Source organism: Lepisosteus oculatus, chromosome 24, assembly GCF_040954835.1.
Source record: "Lepisosteus oculatus isolate fLepOcu1 chromosome 24, fLepOcu1.hap2, whole genome shotgun sequence".
Classification (NCBI taxonomy): Eukaryota; Metazoa; Chordata; class Actinopteri; order Semionotiformes; family Lepisosteidae; genus Lepisosteus; species Lepisosteus oculatus.
Window position 1 is genome coordinate 4,073,527 of NC_090719.1, and position 20,088 is coordinate 4,093,614.

Consider the following 20,088-nt stretch of genomic DNA (forward strand, 5'->3'; position numbering starts at 1 on the left):
GTTTGGGGAGAGAACTGGTGCACCATCCAGGTGGGGATGCACACTGGTGGCAGTAGTGGGATCCCCATTAACTGTGAAGAGCTTGGAGTGGAGTGTCCGGAAAAGTGCTATACAAGCATAAGGAATTATTAATGCCATCTGCAACTGTGACATGAAGGCACACCACAATACACCCCAATTCACATTTTAACAGTCAATTACGTCAATTCAGGTTTCAGAGTTTCTATAATCCCACCTCCAGAGAAACCAATTAATGCATACATATGTTGCATTAAGTTTGATCTGGGATTCCTAACCCATCCAGGTGGATGCTGCACATTGGTGGTGGTGGTAGTGGTGGAGGGGATTCCCCATTACCTGTAAAGAGCTTTGAGTGGAGTGTCCAGAAAAGCGCTATATAAGTGTAAGCAATTATTATTATTATTATTATTATTATTATTATTATTATTATTATTATTATTATTATTATTATTATTAATTCCTGGGGGATCCCCATACCTACTTTTTTTCCAAGTCTGGATCTTTTTTCTTAATTGAATCTTCAATTGAAATGCCACGTGGCTTGATAGGAGCCTCTGCAAGTTTATCTACTCAAACGCAGGGGATTTAAGTTCCTTCCGAAATACAATGGCTAAAAGACAACTTTCAACCATTTTTGAGAATAATTGAGGTGTTCCAATTAATACGAGTGGTAGGAGACCTAAGGGTCCCATGACACAGCTTGAAAAGCAGCTAAAACAAAAACCAGCAGGTGTGAGGCTCTTCAAGACTAGATCTGGTGACCCCAGAGTTAGGAGGACATTTGGAATTTAAGATACAAGTTAACCCATCATTAAACGGGGTACTTTTGAAAAACAAAATCCCTGCTAAACCACAACCTCCGATCAATCAAAGACCAAAACATTAGAATAACCCTAAACACATCCTTGGTTTTGGTTTTGGTTTTGACCAGCAGTGACTGGTTAACATGCTGATGATCCCATGTTGCCTGGCTCTTTAGCACGCAGGTAACCCTTCAATAAAAAGAGAAACCTTCCCAACAAACCCTGAGCTCATGTTTTTGGTGGAATTCTTAAACCTGCCCAGTGGTTCAGCCAACAGATTTCAGAGTGACGTTTCTGTGTGGGAGACACACCAAGCGGTGTGATTTACAGTCAGTGGCATTTCTTTGTCATGTTCCAAGAGTCGGGTTCGACAGTCACACTGCCATCCGAGTTAAACAGAAAAGTCACACAGATTGTGCGTGCTCTGACACTGTAAGGTGGCTGGGAGTTTACTGTTGCTGCTTATTATCCCCCTGGGAAATCAGAAAACCCTGTGCGCTGTTATGAATTCTTAAACGAAAGCCTTGTCAGGACTATCTGAATCCAATAAAGTTGTATTAAAAAGTAAATAAAAACATGAGTTGCAGGTAACTTGTGTTGTATTCACAGTGATTCAGGAATATTTACACCTGAAAAGTTGGTACAGGCACTAACCTGACCTCTTGAAGGTTTTAGATGAAGAATAAAAACAATGTGTAATTTATTTATAACATATACGGAATATATGTGCCACTACACTGAGCCCCATTGGACAGTGTAATGGAAAGTTTCAACAAGTAAAGACACTGTATAAGTAAAGAATTTATGCTGTGAAAAGTTCATGGTTATGTAATCCTGCTTTTCTTTGCGGACATTTCTGGTTTTCCTAACTGCAAAATGAGCTACTGATGGTTTGGAAAAGCCACCTGATATATTCACACTGACAAAGGCGATGAAGTCAAATGTCAATGTCAAATGTTGTAAACGCATTTCAGATAAGCTCTGGGATGAAGGAGAAGAGTTACTATAATATCCAAAGAGCCACAGTGAATGCAATCTGCCCTCAGCATCAGATCAAATTTGCACCATCATACTTAGTTAATCTTATATTATTTAGATATTCAATCCAAGCAAAGTATTGCCAAAAGCCTGGATGATGCCCCAGGATAAAGCAATCTGAAATTAAATGATTAATATTAGGGTGCTTGTCTTGCATCAGTAATGAAAAATGCTTTGTATGTATGCATTTCAGTTGAAACTTAATTTTTGAAAATGTAATAACTGTTGTACTTAGAAAATACATATATTTTCTTTAGTGCCAGATTCCCCTATGCATGCAGGAAAGAGATGGATTACACCAAGGACGGAGCCCAAGCTACTGCTTCACTGCACTGCAACAAGATGTTAGTACAACCTTAAAATATCACAAAGAAATGTTCTTTTTGTTGACATTTACAGATACGGAAAAGGAACCTTAATGAACACAAAACTGACAGTTTGCACGCAAGAGGGGGCCACTGGATCCAGCCAGCTCAGAAGATTTTTAGTAGCTTACTGATTTGAAGATCTCATCCACCTAATTCGTGATAGAGGTCGGTGTATAAATTTCACCAACATGCCTGGGTAGTTTGTTCCATTCTCCCACAACCCTTTGTGTAAAAACGCACTTGGTTCTGAAACGAACAGTGCTGGAATAATCCCGTTATAAAAGAGAACTGATACCGATGCTTTTTATGTTTAATTAGTACAAACAAATTTTCCTTGGTGCCGTGTACCTGGCACATATTTAAAGGCTATCAGGCATGAATTTTCTGCTCTTACCAAGCCATCTGCCGGTTTGGCAAGTCAGAAGAGCTTTCACATAAAAGGAATTAGCTTCATAATGTCACAGCTCACACACCCCGGTGACCTGAAAAGCACTCCTTAGCTCTTAAGCAGTCTAATCCCTCCCTATATGTGGCTCCCAGGTCAACACAGGGCCCAATGACATGCTAGCAGCAGATCCAGGGAGGGCCCTTGGAGAGCCAGAGACGAGAGTCACATGACACCAGATTCCCACACTGCATTGCCGAACACTCCTGACAGCAACTACTGGGGCTCCAGTGCCCTGCCCATCACATCAAATGAGCTGTTATCAATTCAAATCTAAATCAGTCAATCAATGCAAAAAGGACAAGCAAGAAACAGGCTTTTCTACCTTTCCAGGGTTTATCAGGTGTCTCTGACAGAAGCTAAACAAGGGACTTTAAGCAGCTTTTAAGTCCCTGCTAATTAGAACACTCCCTGAGTTTGGCATCCCCTTGGCCTGGGTGGAGTTTAGTCAAAAGGTTTACGCTGAGTTACATACAGCTTGCATGCTCCTGACCTGCGCCTGAGGAGGCTTTCTGGGTGATGAAGTGCTTTAGAACAGGAACAAGTTTAACACAACACCCAGTTTCAAAACAGGGAACGTTTGCTCCGATTGCTGCCTAGATCATGCTTGGTCTTCCGGTCTCTTCCTCTGTGTATTTCAGAAGTGACAATCCATAATAATGTAGCCACACACAAAATTAAGACACAATTTCTCACTAAAGAGAATACATGCATGCATATTAATATACCGTTTATTCCCAGCCTACTCCACTTTTATTCACAGTGTTTTATCTTACTCAAAATGAATACAGCAGGAACAGGCACTTTTGAGAAAGTGGACATATTAAAAATATACTGCCCGACCTAAAGTCTGTCTACCGTTTGTGCATCGAGTCCTCTCACTTAATTCACAAATGAATCTCATGTTCGAATACAACTAAGTAAAATGCAACAACCTGGGATTACAGCTGACAAGTGATCTGAAAAGGTTTGCTTTAACTTCAGGCATCGTACTGCATGGATTTGTGGATTCAGACCTATCTGAAGAAAGATCCCGAGTTGATTTGTAAGCGATTAACGGCTATTTTCAGTTTCGGGTTGCTGCTCTGAGGGCACTCTGGTCTCCAGATGGAATCTCACGATCCCATGGCGAGTCTTTGGAGTCTAAGCAGGAGAATGCTGCTCTGGAGCCCTGATCTTTTGGCTTGCAGGGACTGCTTGAATCGGAACAACGTCTTCCCCACCGAAAACGTCTCTTTGTCATGGCAACTCAGAATGTACTTCGACTTCATAAGACATGTCCATTTTGTTTAGCTGGAAAAGAGACCAAAAAGTACTTGGTCTGTGTGCGACTTTTAAATAATTGGACATCCCTTTGTCACGGATGGGACTGTTGTTTCGACTGTAATATTATTATGCCAGTGGGGAATCAGTGACTATAAACATGAGAAAATCCTCAAAGTGACCAAATGTATCCAACCTTTGTCTTCCATCTGAAAGATGTTAAAGTTAATGAATGTTAAAGGAAGTAGCAGCCCCTTCCTCCCCTTACTGCCGACTTCAAAAGACACAAAGGCTTATTTTAGGAGCTTGTTGTAATGGAAAGTGTCACTGAACCTAGAACTGTTTCTTTTTTTTCCCTGCTGTGCCTCACTAAAGCTCTATAGTTCTTTGTGCGATCAAGGGGAAAAATAAGAAATATTTTACCCTGAACATTCAAACTCGGCTAGGCTTATTTCCAAAGCCGCCGCCAAGACTGGAACAGTCAAGCGTGATAAGAGCAAGAATTCATTCAGCGTGCAGGACAGATTTTCAGATCTTCTGGAAGGAGAAGGGGAGTGCGCTGCCCAACTACTGAAGGAGAGTCAGAGAGCTGCCCAGAGTGAAACATGGGGTTATAGGCTTTGTGGAACTACAGTAAAAACACAACACACGAAAGCCAGTGAGATTCCAGAGACAGTGCTAATCCCCTGATGTATAACCCTTGTTACAAATTCAGGCTATTGGTTCTTCTGATCTGCCCTTGGGAGTCAGCTTCACACCCATGAATGCCAACAAGACACAGCAGAAGAGCTCACATACAGTTGAGGAAACCGTAGCATAATCTCTGTCTCAGGTGAACCACGAGAAACTTCAGAAAAACAGACTGCAATAAATCACGCTAAAGGTAGCTGGAAATCCAAGTAGGAGACTTGATCTTTTTTAATGTTTTTTTTAAAAAACATTAACTTTGTGCAACATACTCAGATTTGAACTTTGTAATTACTTACAGACTTTTATCATAGAGCATTCTGATTACTTCTGTGAGTTCCACAATTACAAGATAGCAGGTTAAGGCAGCGTTGTGCCAAGTGACATTACTGATACAGCCCACCAGAAACCTGGCTGATGGAACACTGTCTCCCTCTAATGTTGCCTCACATAATTGCACTCATAATTGGGATATAAATTGAAAAATGAACTGGGATTGCATTATTTTAACCAGTCATGATACAATTCGCTTTAATTTCCTTTTCCATTAGTCTGCCGAGTAATGACTGCATCAATGCCAAACTCCAGTTCTTAGTCATATGATCACTCAGGATTGAAATGCAGAGGCCATTTTTATAATGTTAAGTAAAAATACTGTTTTATGTTATTACTGTTTCCCTGCACTGGAGTCACAGGTGTACCTTCATGTCTGCATAACAGTCGAGATAATCTCTGATCTGAAGTTAAGGCCTCTGAGGTGTGTTTATGTCATGTTCACTTTTGCAAATCAATTTTGTTAAAATGTCTATCCAATTAATCCATGTGATAGTGATATCAGAGGATATGCTGCTTCTGTCTTTAGAATGGCAATAAAATAAATCAGTCACCTTCCCTCTACATTTACCAGTTATATTCTGAGTACCCAGAGATTAAATGAACCTACTCTCTTCAGTTTTTAGTTACCTCTGACTTGAAAGACTATAATGACAAAGAAGACAGGACAAGAGCTGCACAGCTACCAGGAAACAATAAATTCACACTTCTGCTACCATAAACATTGTTCTGCTTACGCAGCTGAGCACACTGTCACAGGTGACTAAACTGTTCAATATGGAGAGTGATTACACTGTACAGCCCAGTGCTCAGGTATGGATCTGGCTTTGGACCGAAGCGAAACATCCAAAATATTGATTTAATTTCCTTCAACAAAGAGAACTGACAGATCTAAACTCTTGTTCCAGCCTTCCTACCAAGTAATCTGTGCTAGATTTTTCATATTGTGACCTTGTTCTATTTACATTAAAGCTGGGCAGGACTACTACTTGAAAAGGACTTTATTTGGAGTCTTATCTACAAACTTAACTTAATGTAACCGACTTCCGAAACTGGACTGAATGTACTGCAATGGTTCACGTACATTTTTCCTGTTGCCTACTATAACAATGCCTCTGCCTCTGAAATGCTGTGAGGGGGCCTTGTAAAATAAAATTTAATTGGCTTATTACCTTCATGCTGCAGGCAAGTTCCATCAATTTCTTGGCATTCTCCTCAGATCTGTACCTTTTAGGCACTGGAACACGGAAGAACTTTAATGCCCCTTCGAAGTCTGTCGACAGCAGATCATCTTTTGAGGTCTAGAACAACATAACAGGCAGCAGGTTTTCCTGTTGTTCCAATTAAAAAAAAATACCACACTGGAAAATTCCCCCCCACACACACACCAAAAAGACAATGCTAGTGTTGTAAGGCCTTAGAAGTGCAACAGCCTAGTTCCACTCAAAAAAGAAAGAATAAAAATGTATGTAGGCCTTGCATGGCCCTGACATCACTGCTAACTTTCTGATGGCATCTTTTCATTTGCTGTCTGGAGGCGATCATGACAAAGAAACCCCAGAAGCTGCTGTTTGACAGGCTAGTCACTGGCTTGTGCAAGGCCGTTTGAAAGCTCCTGCTTTGCTTACAAATTAAATCTTGTGGGCGATGGGCACAGTACCAACAAAACAGGCACTTCCCAGCTGCATGAACTGTTGCTCTCTTAAGAAGCATTTGTATCTAATGAGCTGATTTATCCTTTCCACAGAAAAAAAAGGAACTTACTTTCAGTAATGCCAGTGCAACGTTGAAGATAACACTGATCCCCTAAAAGAGAAAAGGAATGTTACACAATGAGTAAGTAATGGGCGAAAATGTTTAACAGCATTTTGAATTGCACGGTCTTGTGAGTAGATTATGGTCTAGCCTGAATCTGCAGGCCTATCGCACGTGACATGAAAAGGTTAAACGTGCTGTATGAAAATGACCTTATAAATCAGAGAAGCAGGAAAGAGGACCAACCAAGAGTCTTTCAGGGCAGCTACTGCAATAGTAAGAGATGAAGAGTACAGTAGCATAATTCTGAAATTCCACTGAACAGATTTAAAAAGGAGAAAAACATCCAAGCTAAGTAAGTTAAATTGTAATTTAATATTAAATCCAACACACTGACCTGCTCACCAAGATCAAATCTGAAACACAGTGCCTGGGATACCAATTTCTAGAAGGCTGACTAATAACGACTTGTCATTATAATGAAGGCTTTTGGAAATTGCTACTGATATACCTGTTAAAAAGCTGGACACTGATCCACAGGCCTCTCTTTTACTAATTACCAATCTGTTAGTTAGATTGATAATTAGAATGGATTTAGATATTTAGATCAGATAAGTAGATATTTAAAGTGATTCTGCCATTTCCTTTACATTTCTTCAACTGGTTGAAGAGCTCACAAGAATCTTTTGCTGTGGACCCCAAAAAAAAAAGAGGGAGACTTCTTGGCAGTGAAGTTTGATTTAAAACCCAAACAAGCAGGAACAGCACAAACACTGGGGGGTGGGGGTGGGGTCATTCGGCACCTGGAAAAGCAAACCCAATCGTGCTTCAGTTACAGCGAGCAGAGGAGAGTGGACCGGCGCATTACAGCTGGTGTTTCGGTCGTCAAGGAGTGAGGAACGCATCGATTTGTCAAAGTCACCCCGAATAAGGCACTTTTTCCGTCACCAGAGGATAGAGCCCGCAGAGACGTAACCTCTTCACGGGACAAAAGAGTTCTGGGAGGACAACCTAATGAGCTACAAACGGCCGATTCCTCACCGCAAATTGTGTAGCTAAGGCAAACATATTCTTTTGAATTTCCACACTTCATGCTCTTCTCATTGAACCATGAAAAGTACTTTCATTAAACCGATTACACTAATCCCAAGTAAAATAAGTTAAAAATGATTTCCCTCTTAATTGAAAGCAGTTCAACTGATTTCCTCTCTTAAAAAAATGCACTGTTATGAACAAAGCATTTGCTGTCTAACGATGAAAAACCTGCTTTAGCTGAAAGGACTAGTTTTAACGGCCTTTATTATGTAGACTTTTCTGATTGAACAGTGCCCCCGTGTGGTTAATGGCAGGACTGAACTATTTTTTCCTTCGAAATAAGGTTCGTTTCCTAGTCACCTTCAAATATAGATGGTACATACTGAGCCAAGAAATAGTCATGGGCACCACCCTTAGACAAAGAGAATCTCAAAACTGGTTTGAAAACTACCAGCTCTGTTTGGCCTGTATAGTCATGCCTCAGCCTGCATTTTGAACTTGCCTTTTCTGTTTAATATTTAGATAAGATGACTTTATTGGCCATATACAATTTCTTGTATTAGGAATTTGTCTTTTCGCAGACCCCAACTTGCTCTCCATGAGACACACAGACAGGGAGAGAGAAGCTGGGGGTCAGAGCGCAGGGTCAGCCATTTATACGGCGCCCCTGGAGCAGTTGGGGTGAAGGGCCTTGCTCAGGGGCCCAACGGAATAGGATTCCTCTTCCAGCCACAGGCGCAGATCCTTAGCCACAGAGCCACTGCACCGCCCTGGTCTGTAGCTTCCTCCTTCTTCCATTCCAAATTTAGTGAAAAACTTAAAAGGCTGAATATAATTCACAGAATCCCTGCAAGTCCCATCAGAAACGCTGTTGCAGAACAACAATCAAGTCTTGTCGTGTTAAATCCCAAGAGCGTTCCTCTCAATGGACTTCTGAAATAAACTGCTCCATTACGACAAGCTGAGACAAATGTTTTCTCCCTGTCCTCTTTCCCAATATTCATTCAGACAGCCTCAGATGGCACTTTGGTTATTAAAAAACTGCCAAACAAGGTTACGAAGGCCGACGTTCTCATCATCGCCTCTGAAATTATTCTTTCAGGGGTACCTCCGAGGACAGGGGACCCCCAACGTACCTCACAGAGCAGCAGGTCGATGATGTGGAAAACCATGTAGAGGGGGAATTTCGCTGTGAAGAGGGTGAGGAACCACTGGGAGGCGTACATGTGCGCTTCGAGGCTGATGTTCAGGAAGTGACTGTACAGGTCCGGAATGTATTCCTGAGCAGAAAACACACACACATGCAAGACAGAGTCAGTGGCGGCTCGCCCTGGTCTCCGGGGGTCAGGAACTGGTTTTGCAGCTTGGCGAGAATACACTAAACTGGCTCGGAAAGTACAACACGAGCAACACCCACAGACACGAAGGTTCTTCAGGTTCTGAAGGTTCGGAACGTGGCGCAGTGGGAGAGTTACCAAACACACAGAAACGGTCTGGTTAAAGGACACAGACAGTTTGCAGTGTTGTGATCTCCTCACCGACTACCTCACTGGATGCAGTTTGGATACCTGTGGGGATGTACTATATCCCCTGAACCTGACACGTCAGTGCATCGACACACAAACTGGGGTCTGATCTTCATGAGATCATAAGCAAGGTAATATTGATGAGATAGCAATGATGGAAAAAGGCCATCGGGTCTCATCACCTCCCTAAACACCAAGTGATTCTATCACAGCAGCGGAACTAGACTTGGAAGCTCCCAGTGTCTCTGTCTTCACACCGGGACAAGTCACTCCTGTCATGGATTCTTCTGTGTAAAAAAAAGCGCTCTTCTCTTATTCTCACACCAATTGATCAAATTTCCGTTTCTGCCCCTCTGTTCCGCTCCCCTGTTCGAGCGTGAGATCACTGACAGGACCAGCCGTATCGACTCCCCTTAAAATATTATCAAGAAAGATAGTAGTTTTAGGGAAAACAAGAGTGACAATCAAAAACTTTTCTTCTGTGTGCGATTTATGTTAAGGGGGAAATTGGAGCATTTATGAGCCTGAGGCTCCTGTCTGACTGGAGCCACCAGTTTCTTTGGAAAATAAAGTAATTGAACATTCATTACTTGTATTTCAATAAAGAAGCCGCAAAAAGATTACTTGTATTTATTATACTTATTGCTAGCATTGCCACATCAACAAGGATAATGAAATGTTGTGTGAAGCACTGGGCAGTCCCATGCTTTAACCCTAACAGCCAGGAATTAGCCATTTTGGGGTGTTTACTGTCCCCTCTGGGGATGCCATAAACTTGGTATTCTTGTGGGGATCAAAAGCCTCATGATTTGATTATCATATTTGGTCCAGAGCCAACTCTTAAGCAAACGTGAAGCCAAGAGAGAGTTCAGTTGTGGTGAGGAAAAGACCATTCAATTCAACTTTGTCATTGTACTTACACGGGTGCATAGTATAGTGAAAAGTGGTTCTCATTAGTCTCTCAGGTGCAGTATATATATAGAACAGCAGACAAGACAATAGACAGAAATACAATAACAATAACAGTGTAAACAACAGTATGGTGCCACTGCAGAATTGTCAAAAACTGTGCAAATTCACAGAGAAAAGTATACAAACAGGAGGAAAATAGTGCAAAAGTAATACGGCGAACAGTACAAAAATAATACGGCGATTATCAAATAATACAACTAGTACAGTTTTAAGCACAATTTCGGCCTACATTCAGTTGTCATGTGTGTAGTGGTGTAGGAGTACAGTCGTTGTGGGTACAGGAAGAAGTGAGGAGAGATCATAGTATGATGGGAGGGAGTGGGGGCGTCACCAGCTTGACGGCTCTGGGGAAGAAGCTGTTTTGGAGGCTTGTTGCGTGCGACTGGAGCGTCCGGAACCTTCTACCAGGTGGTAGGGGGACAAACAAGTTATGACTGGGGTTGAGTGGCGTTAGTGTATACTGTGCGTAACATATAGTTTTCTTTGCTCTGTTCCCATATCGGCCACAGAGAGCCAAAGTTGGTTCCTTTCTTGGCTCCTACTCTCTGAGCTCGAGAAGCGTTGCACAGTGAAACGTGTCGCCAGCAAGAGAAGGCACGAGCCGGACTTCGAATTTTTCAGCCCATCAAGCGCACGGTTAATAACTGACAGCCGAATGCATACTGGCAGACGTGATCTTAATAGGTCAGAGCGATTAAGGTTATTAAAAGGGCCGGGTCAGCTGCATGAAATGATTGCTAGAGAAACGGAAAGAGCAAGCTTGGACAATCGGTTCGTTCTGTTGCAGAAACCGGGGAAAAAAGTCACCGTGTTGAGGCGGGACACATCAAAACGGGGCCCTTTTCAAAACCGTCAGAGGTGCCAACTTGAATTTCAGCATTAACGCTAATTCATTGGAAAGGAAAATTTTCAATTGAAACAAATTTAAGTAAGCATCAGTCTTTTACATAAAAAATACTACTTAAAAACATCCCCCTTTTCCTGTATATTTGCAGTCAATGATACAATGAAATTCTTCATGGAAAAGGTCCATTTTAATCTGAAGTTTACTACTTTTCACAACAACAGTGTATCAGAGCCTTTACTGATACCAAGCTGAACATTCTGCTTTTCCCGATGAAGTGAAACTTACTGCACACAATTATTTTTTCCATGACATGAATAGAATACACACCCACAGCATTCTTTAATAGTTTCTGATCGTTTTTTCAGGGACGCACAAGACAATACGATTTCCATTTTTGCCACAACACGTGGTAGTCGAAGATCCAGGCTTCTGTGCATGCCAGGCAACATACAACAGGCAAATAAATGTGACCTTATGTAGCCTGGATCCACCCAGCTTCCAACCTGCTCTGTCGTCTACAGCTGAATTTGCAAGTTGTTAGTAGAAAGGTACTCTGGTGTTCACACCTCCAGTGTCCACCTACGATTCTCCTAAAAATAGGCTAATCATACCCCACAACTCCAGAACACTGCCACTGCTTAAGCACATGATGAATTAGTCAATGACATTTAATAATGATGGGAAGCCATAAGCACTTTTCAGGGGGAAAAAAAAAAACTGCAAATGTAGAACATGTACATTCATTTATTTACTCTGGGATCAGACATCCCCTGTTGCTCAAGCTATCACCCAGAGATCCCTGTCGATAATCGCTTTTGCCACCTATAATTGTGTACACAAGTTCATGCCGTATTTAATGATGTACGCTGCTTTCAATTCTAAATATACAGAAACGTGATTACATGCTGCAATTTAAGCTTAATAGCTGTAAGCTCTTAAACCCACCTAATTTAAAGGAGATTTTTCTAGCTCAAAAGAAGACTGAAATGCTTCTGTATGTAGATTCTTAGTGTACCTGGCAGCTCACTGTTTCTCTAGCTTAATGATGGAAATGTCCCCACAGAAATCACATTACAGTATCTCCAGACTGTACGGCCAACCGACTGGTAGGTGACTTTATTCATTTAATGGTTAATTTTGTAAAGTACATGGATTAATAAAGAATTTCTCATCCAGATTCAGACTGGATTATAAAAATCCCTAGGCACCAAATATTGAAATATTGTTTTTCTTAAATGTCCAGCCATTCTCTCTGAAGACCAAACCTAAAATCACAAATGATTTGTGAATTAAGCAGCTTAGAGATCCAAGTAGACATCATAGAAAGTCCCCAACTTAGATCAAAAGAAAATATTTTTTGAATGAACATTAGCAAACAACTGTTGTTAATTGGCAACGTCTGCTAGCTTATTGCAAATGGCTGTGTTATTAGGACTCATTGGCTAATGACATTCGAAGCAGGCAGAGTCCAGGTTAACCCGTCATCATAAAAACATACAGTGGTCATATCCATGATGTCAGTAAATTATTTATTTGTCAAGACAGTCACGCTTAGTACCATAATGAAAATATTTAAAGCCTTGCAATTCTACATCGCTACAAAACAAGAACTTTTATTTGAACATTTATTCAATTCAAATGAAACCCAAATTTAAAATCCCCATAAAAGCTAAAACTTCTAGGCTGAAATATGCTTTCATCTAATTTGTTTTTTAAATTATTAAACATTAAGTAATTAAAAGAAGAAAGGCTGTGAGCATAAGGTTTCATCAGCTAAGAAAGCTCCTCTAGGAAGCCCTTTTGGAAAGACAATTTCTAATAGTTTATGATTTTGCCCCTAAAATAATTTAGGAAAGCACACAGAAAATGTATGTACAAAAAGCCATCCTCACCTCAACCAGATATTTTTTTAGAATTGGCCTTTTCTTCTTTGTTAAAAATGGAACCTTCTCTTTCCATGCTGAAGTTTCACTGTAGACTATAAAAATTAAAAACTTCTAGCGTTAAATAAAAGATATATGTTTGTGTTTTTTGTACTCTGAGCCGGGCCAGTTTCAGATTTCATTTTTTTTCTGGATCGATTTTTATTTTTTTTTACATTAAGCCCTATGCATCGGCTGTTTAGTTAAAAAGATTATACCGCACAAACTCGGAACAGTTTAAAAAACAGGTGAAAATGGCCTGGGCTTAAAAAAAGGACTGAAACATCCACAAGTTTGGGAGAGACGTCAGTTGGTCTTTGAAATCAGAAATTTTAGGACATCGTGTACTGTCATCCCTCTGCAGTCCCTGGTATGCATGCTGGTTATTAATTCATTTGCCAGACGCCAGAGGAACCGGCCACAATAGGAATAGGCAAATGGGTGAAAAACCACACCAGGAGTTTTAAATTGGTCGCTGGCGAAACATCCACAGAGTAAAAGGCCAGTCCACTCCTGATCTTTACAAAACACTGCAAATGTAATCCCGTGAGCTCTCGTCAGGACAATCAGACAGCGCAAAACCACTCTTGGCATCATATTAGGGATCATATCCTTTAATGGCAGCATTTCCCCAAAAAATAAGCCTTCTTGTAATTAATAGTATTGAACAAAAGGGGGATATAATACAATGCAATTCTAAGATGCTATCAAAAAGGGGGGATCTTCATGCTTAGATCATTAATAAAACATATTTACAAATTAGCAAGGGTATCAGGTGCAGATTTGTAATGCAGCTGGTTTCTGATTTCCACAATGTCACCGTGAGTATCATGTGTTCTCCTTGAATTTCCCCAGCACCTAACAAGCACAGTCCAAGTGTATATTCTGGGTGATCTAATCCACCTGCTATAATGAGGCCTAATGCACATATTTGTCCTGTAATGAGGGATTTCAGTGTGTCTGATTACAGACTGATATGGCTCAATGTAGAGCCTGCTCTGTGTGCACTCTATTTTCGGCACAGCTTGAGGGGGCACAGAAAAAAGGGGAGGCAGAGAATAGAAACAGATAAAGAAGTTGGAGTGAAAATGCGTGAATCCCAGGGGTTTCAAAGAGCCTGGAAAATTTACAGTGACGAGCTCTTCCAGTAAATGTGTTTCCCTCAAAGGTTAATAAATTCCATCTTCTATTCAAACAAATGTCAGGACGTGCCTCAGCTCTCACAGATAATCGTTGCTTTCTGTCAGCTCAAACAGGCCTCCATTTTTATATAGCAGGCACGGATGATCCCCAAATGTGGCTGGACTCTGTCATAATGTTGGGATCTGAGTAGCATTCCAGACAGCGTTAATAGGGTTTACTAGAAAAGATCAGTGACAGATATTTATTTGTGTTTCACAGCAGAGACTATAGCCTTCGCTGCCTTGTGTAAATCACATGCTTTTCAGATGGGCCTCTGGGTGAACAGTCTCTAAAGTTTTATATCTGTGATAAAGTGGGACTGTTAATCGGGGACACATTCTTTCCTGCTCAACGCAAACAAGAAAGGATTGTGTGTATATTAATAACACCCTACATTTTATTTGTAACAAGCAACAGTACTACTTTTACACCAATTTTCCAGATAATTCCAATGTATATTAAAAGCAAGCCTTCTGTGCTATTCTATAAAATGAACTCAAGAACTGCTTGAACTTTCATTTCTGAGAGGAAACCAGAACACATGACTCAAATTGAATGCAGGTTGCCAGACCGGAAACCAAATTTAAACATGTATATTAATATTTTCTTTCAGAGAACAAGAGATGCACCTTTTGTATATTTCAGTCTGCTATGTTAATGGTTTGCATTCTGGTCAAAGTTATTGTGGTTTAGATTAAGATCCAAAACAAGCCCCTTCTCTCACCTGCATGAGCCTCTCCAGTTGAAAGAATTTGCAGTGCAGATCTTCAAAGTTTTGTTTGAAAAGTTCCCTGAGTCCGTAGTCAAACATGATCTTGACCAAAACGCTAAAAGCCTGCTCTTCAGGCATCTGGAAGAAAGGGGAAAAAAACAAAACCGACAAAATGAAAAGGCTTTGCAATAATTTGGGGATTACAAAATAAATTGGCTTCATTACTCTGCTCTCCTCCCCACTGATAGCTGATGTGTGGTGAGCGTTCTGGCGCACTATGGCTGCCGTCGCATCATCCAGGTGGATGCTGCACATTGGTGGTGGTGGAGGGGAGTCCCCATTACCTGTAAAGCGCTTTGAGTGGAGTGTCCAGAAAAAGCGCTATATAAGTGTAAGCAATTATTATTATTATTATTATTGGTCTAATGTCTACGAAAAGTTAAAGACATAGGCAGGGGTGAATGAACTGTCCCAAAATATGTAAATGCTGGTTTCACCAATTATTTCAGAAAACACAGAAATGGTTAAATATCTTGTATGTTGGTCTTTACAATCTTGCCAAATGTCTAGAAGTATGGATTTTTCTATGCATTTTAAAAACTAAGTAGGTCTGAAAACTGTCATTTGAAAATTAATCATTTAGTGCTGTGATTTACAGATTTCAATTAGTACTAATCCCAGTCTTCTTTGCTTAAATTAACATTAAGTAGTCCAAAAATCCAGCCGAGTCAAAAATGGTCTACACAGGTGTCCAGTTGTGTGGTAAGTACATGAAAAACAGGAAAGAGCCACTAGGTGTCAGCGTTGCCCATTAAGAGTGGATTTCTACACTACACTATTAACCGATGGAACAGGATATTGTTCTTGGGATTTCAGAATCCAGATGGATTAAAGTCATTTCCTTGTACACTTGTTTTCTAGCTCTGTACATCTCATCAGCACTCAGCTAAAGATTTGCTCTTTACCTGTCATTTGTTGCTTTGGAAGAAATCTTCATAAATGTTCTTTGCAATATCTTAATATGAATTATACGAATGCAACTGCAATGCTCTCAGACTCTACAGATGTCCTGCAAAGGTTTTAAGTCACATGAGAGCATTGTGAACATTTACATGACATACGTTTTTAATACTATACTTATTATATACTCTTTTTACCAGTCTTAATTTATGTGTAGGACAAAAACTAAATGTCAATTTATGACCAGAGACATGTTTTATAAGTGTCTTTTAAAACCATTTAACTTACACAAATAACTGTATACTTTTCCTTTGTCTAAGTGAGCTGCTTTATGAAATCTTACAAGTACGGATTAAATCAGAATCTGATTTGGTGGAGGCAGTCTTTGAAAACCGTTCAGTAACATATACTGTTGTTTCCACTGCAGAGAGCCGAGAGTAAGGAGTCAGGTTAATCCAAGGACGTGTGTAAGAAAGAACCTGTTGTTGAGACCAGGGGGTCTCAGTCCTGGTGTACCTAGCTGGCCACTTAATCACCAGTGCTAACTGCTGTCTGTATCTCGTCTACTTGCGGATTTACACTTCTTTTTCTAATCAGGCCTTGGTTTCAAAAATAGTTTAAGGGCACTGTTGGTAAAAAATCTCCGCACACAGACCTTTATGTAGCCTCTCTTGCTAACTTTCTTCCTGCAACTTGTCACTTAAAAAACTTCTCCCTTACTTCTGACTAAATTCTTAAGTCTTGAGACTTAAGAATTTAAGAAATCAAGACTTCTTGATTTTGTGTCTTAGGATACGTAGGGACAGTTTTTTTAAAACGGATTTCGGTCCTAAGTGGAAATGTCTATCATTACAAATGTCAGGATTTTCTTAAGGAAAATAAGTTCTGGGAAAGGGAATTCTTGCCCAGAGCTGACTGCAAGACCTGCTGTGGGAATGCCTAGTGAATCCTCTTCCTTGATTTTTTGTCTTAGGATACGTAGGGACAGTTTTCAAAGTTCCCATAAGGTAGCTTGTGTACTGTTCTTTGGAAATATAAAGAGAACTCAAATTTTAAACTGCAGTAAGAAATTCACAAATGCTGACAAGGTGAATGTGATTGATTAGTCACAAAAAGAACCAGCAAGCAATCATCTGAAGGTCAGAAAAACAGACAGCCGCTCATCCAGAGGGGGAGCTCAGATTAGAGATGGGAACGTCCTGTCACATCCTTGCTGGACTCGCTGAACTGAGCACAAGTCATCGACAGCCTGCTGTTTCTCAAAGAAAGGAACCAGTAACGAACAAATAATAACGTGCTCATAGCTACACAACACGTACATCAGTTACTGTATACACCCCCGCCAGAAGACATCAGAGAGGTTATCGTTTTCTGATAAGCATTTAATAACTACTGTGTTGTGAGAGACCAATAAAAGAAATGCACAAAAATAAATTCCTACATAGTGACATATAATAGGAAAACACTGACTTGAGATAATAAATTTTCCAGAATATGCCACCCAGTACCTGGATGGGAGACTCCTGGGAAAGCTAAGGTTACTGCTGGAAGAGATGTTAGTGGGACCAGTAGGGGGCGCTCACCCTGCTGTCTATGTAGGTCCTAATGCCCCATTATAGTGATGGGGACACTGTACTGTAAAAAGGCGCTATTCTTCTAATTAGACATAAAACGGAGGACTTGACTCTCTGTGGTAATTAAAAATCCCAGGGTGTTTCTTGAAAAGAGTAGGGTTGTTACCCCGGTGTCCTGGCCAAATTTCCCCCTGGCCTCCCAATATTCCCCATCTCTAAACTGGGTTCATCACTCTGCTCTCCTCCCCACTGAGAGCTGGTGTGTGGTGAGCGTTCTGGCGCACTCTGGCTGCCGTCACATCATCCAGGTGAAGCTGCACACTGGTGGTGGTGGTAGTAGGATTCCCCAGTACCTCTAAATCTCTTTGAGTGGAGAGTCCTGAAAAGCGCTATATAAGTGTCAGGAATACTACTACTCCTAAAAATAATAATTCAATTTTTAAAAAACATCTGCATCTAAACGGTTTCTGCACTGTAACTGTTGCTGCTCTTCAACAGAGACATCAAAAATGAAAGGAGCACTGCGGAGCGTCATGTCCAGCACGCGCTAATCGCAGCGAGATTGAGAAAGTCTTTGAAGACTGTCAGCAGCTTGCGGAACAATGAAGTCTCTTTGGGTCTCTCGAGATTGTAAACATTATTAAAAATACGAGAACTTGGCAGAAAGTGAAAATCAAAAAGATTGCAGTAGCTTAAACAGGAACCTTCTTTTACATCTTTTGTCCATTTCTCAGAGCCGTCTCCAGGCAGATCTCATAGTGTTTCACAATGACTCCCTTCAGATAAGCTCCTGAAGGGTATAAGTGGTGTATTTAGGCCTACTGAACTACAAAATAGCCCATGGAACAATGTCAAGAAATATTTAACAGGAAATAATTTTTTTTTCAGTCATAAAATGTGTATCCTGAGTACACAGTTTTCTTACAACGGATACCTAGAATTTAGTTACGTTTCTGAGGAAAAAGGCCTTCACATTCAGCCTTTATTTTCTTCATAGACACATTTTAACATCTGATCACATGTTAAAAGAGTCAACAATTACTGCAGGCACCTTTGGGTCCCAGGCTCTTTTGTTCTACATGAGGATTTGAAAATAAGATTTTGGTGAGGGATGGAGAAGTAAAAACACTCCATTTGCACTTCGACAAAGTTAAGCACAAACACCACAGGTAAAAAACACTTAAGTAACTCCATAGAATACTATAATACCACATGTTGTAGATGAGAGGACTTTCTTATTCCTCTGCTATGAACAGTCTCTTTTAGCTAGCTCAGGTTAGCTTTATAGGCAATGGAGATACTACAATTTCAGAAATACTGCTGCCACTAATCAATAAAAGGGAATTCTCTTTTCTCCAAATGCCTTAGTGTTTTATTATAAATGATTATATTGAATGACATTTTTTCCGTCGTTGACTTACGTGTAATAGAAGCACAGCAGCGAGAAAGGACTGGCCTTGACAATAGCCAATTTCTTCGTCGTATACCGAATAGGCCTGGAAAAAAAAGCATCAAGAAAACGATTCACCAGGGATCCCAAGGCAAACACAATCCTCAGAACTGTAGCTTCAAATAGATAACACAATAAGATGTCATGCCCTTTCTGTACATTACTGAGGTTTTTTTCTTAAGCTTCTTCATCCTTTTCACAGTGCTAGAACTCTTGAACTTAAGTATGTGTCTTCTGGGAAACTGCACAAGAGAACAGCATCGTCCTGCAGTTCACAAACGTTAATCTGAGATGGGTGGAAAAAAACATCAGGCTCAAAGTTTTATGCTAGTCTACTCCTGGTCCTGGAAGGCAGATGTACTGTATGTCACCAGGTTTTCCAGGTCTTTGAGAGCAGCAGAACCCAAAGAGCTGGAAGCTGTCAAATTGGTCCAATTAAGTCAGCAGCTAGTTGAATGGGCTCGTTCAGAGCGGAGCTGGAATGAAAACCTTCAGAAACTCCAGGCCCTCCAGGACGAAGACTGGACAGCCCTTTGTTAAAACATGCCTCCACAAGTATAGAAAGCTGATTGCAGGCTGACATAAAGAGGGCATACTCAGACTTTAATTGAGAGTACACAGAGAAACAAACGTGGACAATATCAATGTATAGTGGGAATCAGAGGTACACAAGTCCAGTTTTGCAGGGTCAGAAGGTTTCTGGTTTGCTTTCCTGATCCCTTCATGACCTACAGTACTTGAACTCATTATTTGCTTAAAAGGCCTTTCCCGTTCTTAACAAGCTGAAGAGATCTGAAAGAAAACCCGCTGGACAGCAACCTACAGGACTGGAGCTGGTCTCCCCTGGTGCAGCGCGTTAATGTATGAATACCAGAATGGAGTAGCTGGGGACTGGCCGCTGTCGGTGAGTGATACTGTACGTGGATACCCTGAGAGTCACTGTGTCTGAGGATGGTTTGATCCAGCCAATCTACCCTCAGTTGACTGCATAATATAACTTATTTAGCACACGGTAGCTTGCAGTACTGTAGGAGAGAGGCATATCCCTACCCCAACAAATGCTAGCTTTGCAGCAGTGCAAGAGACAGACCTATGGTAGCTAACATCCTTCCTGCTCTGATGCACTATTTTACTGATAACTGGCAACTCCATATCGGAGAGGGGTTCGCCTGAAGGAATTCCTTATGGGATTACA

The 20,088-nt window shown here is 40.8% G+C and overlaps 1 protein-coding gene across 5 annotated transcripts in view; it reads right to left on the reverse strand.

Annotated features, from left to right (window-relative positions):
* LOC102682607 (rab GTPase-activating protein 1) overlaps positions 1-20,088 on the reverse strand; it is a 141,834-nt gene that overhangs the window by 16,305 nt on the left and 105,441 nt on the right. For all 5 annotated transcript variants that reach the window (XM_015366670.2, XM_006640528.3, XM_015366669.2 and 2 more), the window contains 5 exons: positions 18,865-18,939; positions 14,922-15,047; positions 8,885-9,028; positions 6,723-6,764; positions 6,131-6,259 (listed from right to left, as the gene is read on the reverse strand). In XM_015366670.2, the coding sequence (XP_015222156.1) occupies positions 6,131-6,259; positions 6,723-6,764; positions 8,885-9,028; positions 14,922-15,047; positions 18,865-18,939 (516 nt within the window). The remainder of the gene's footprint in view (positions 1-6,130; positions 6,260-6,722; positions 6,765-8,884; positions 9,029-14,921; positions 15,048-18,864; positions 18,940-20,088) is intronic.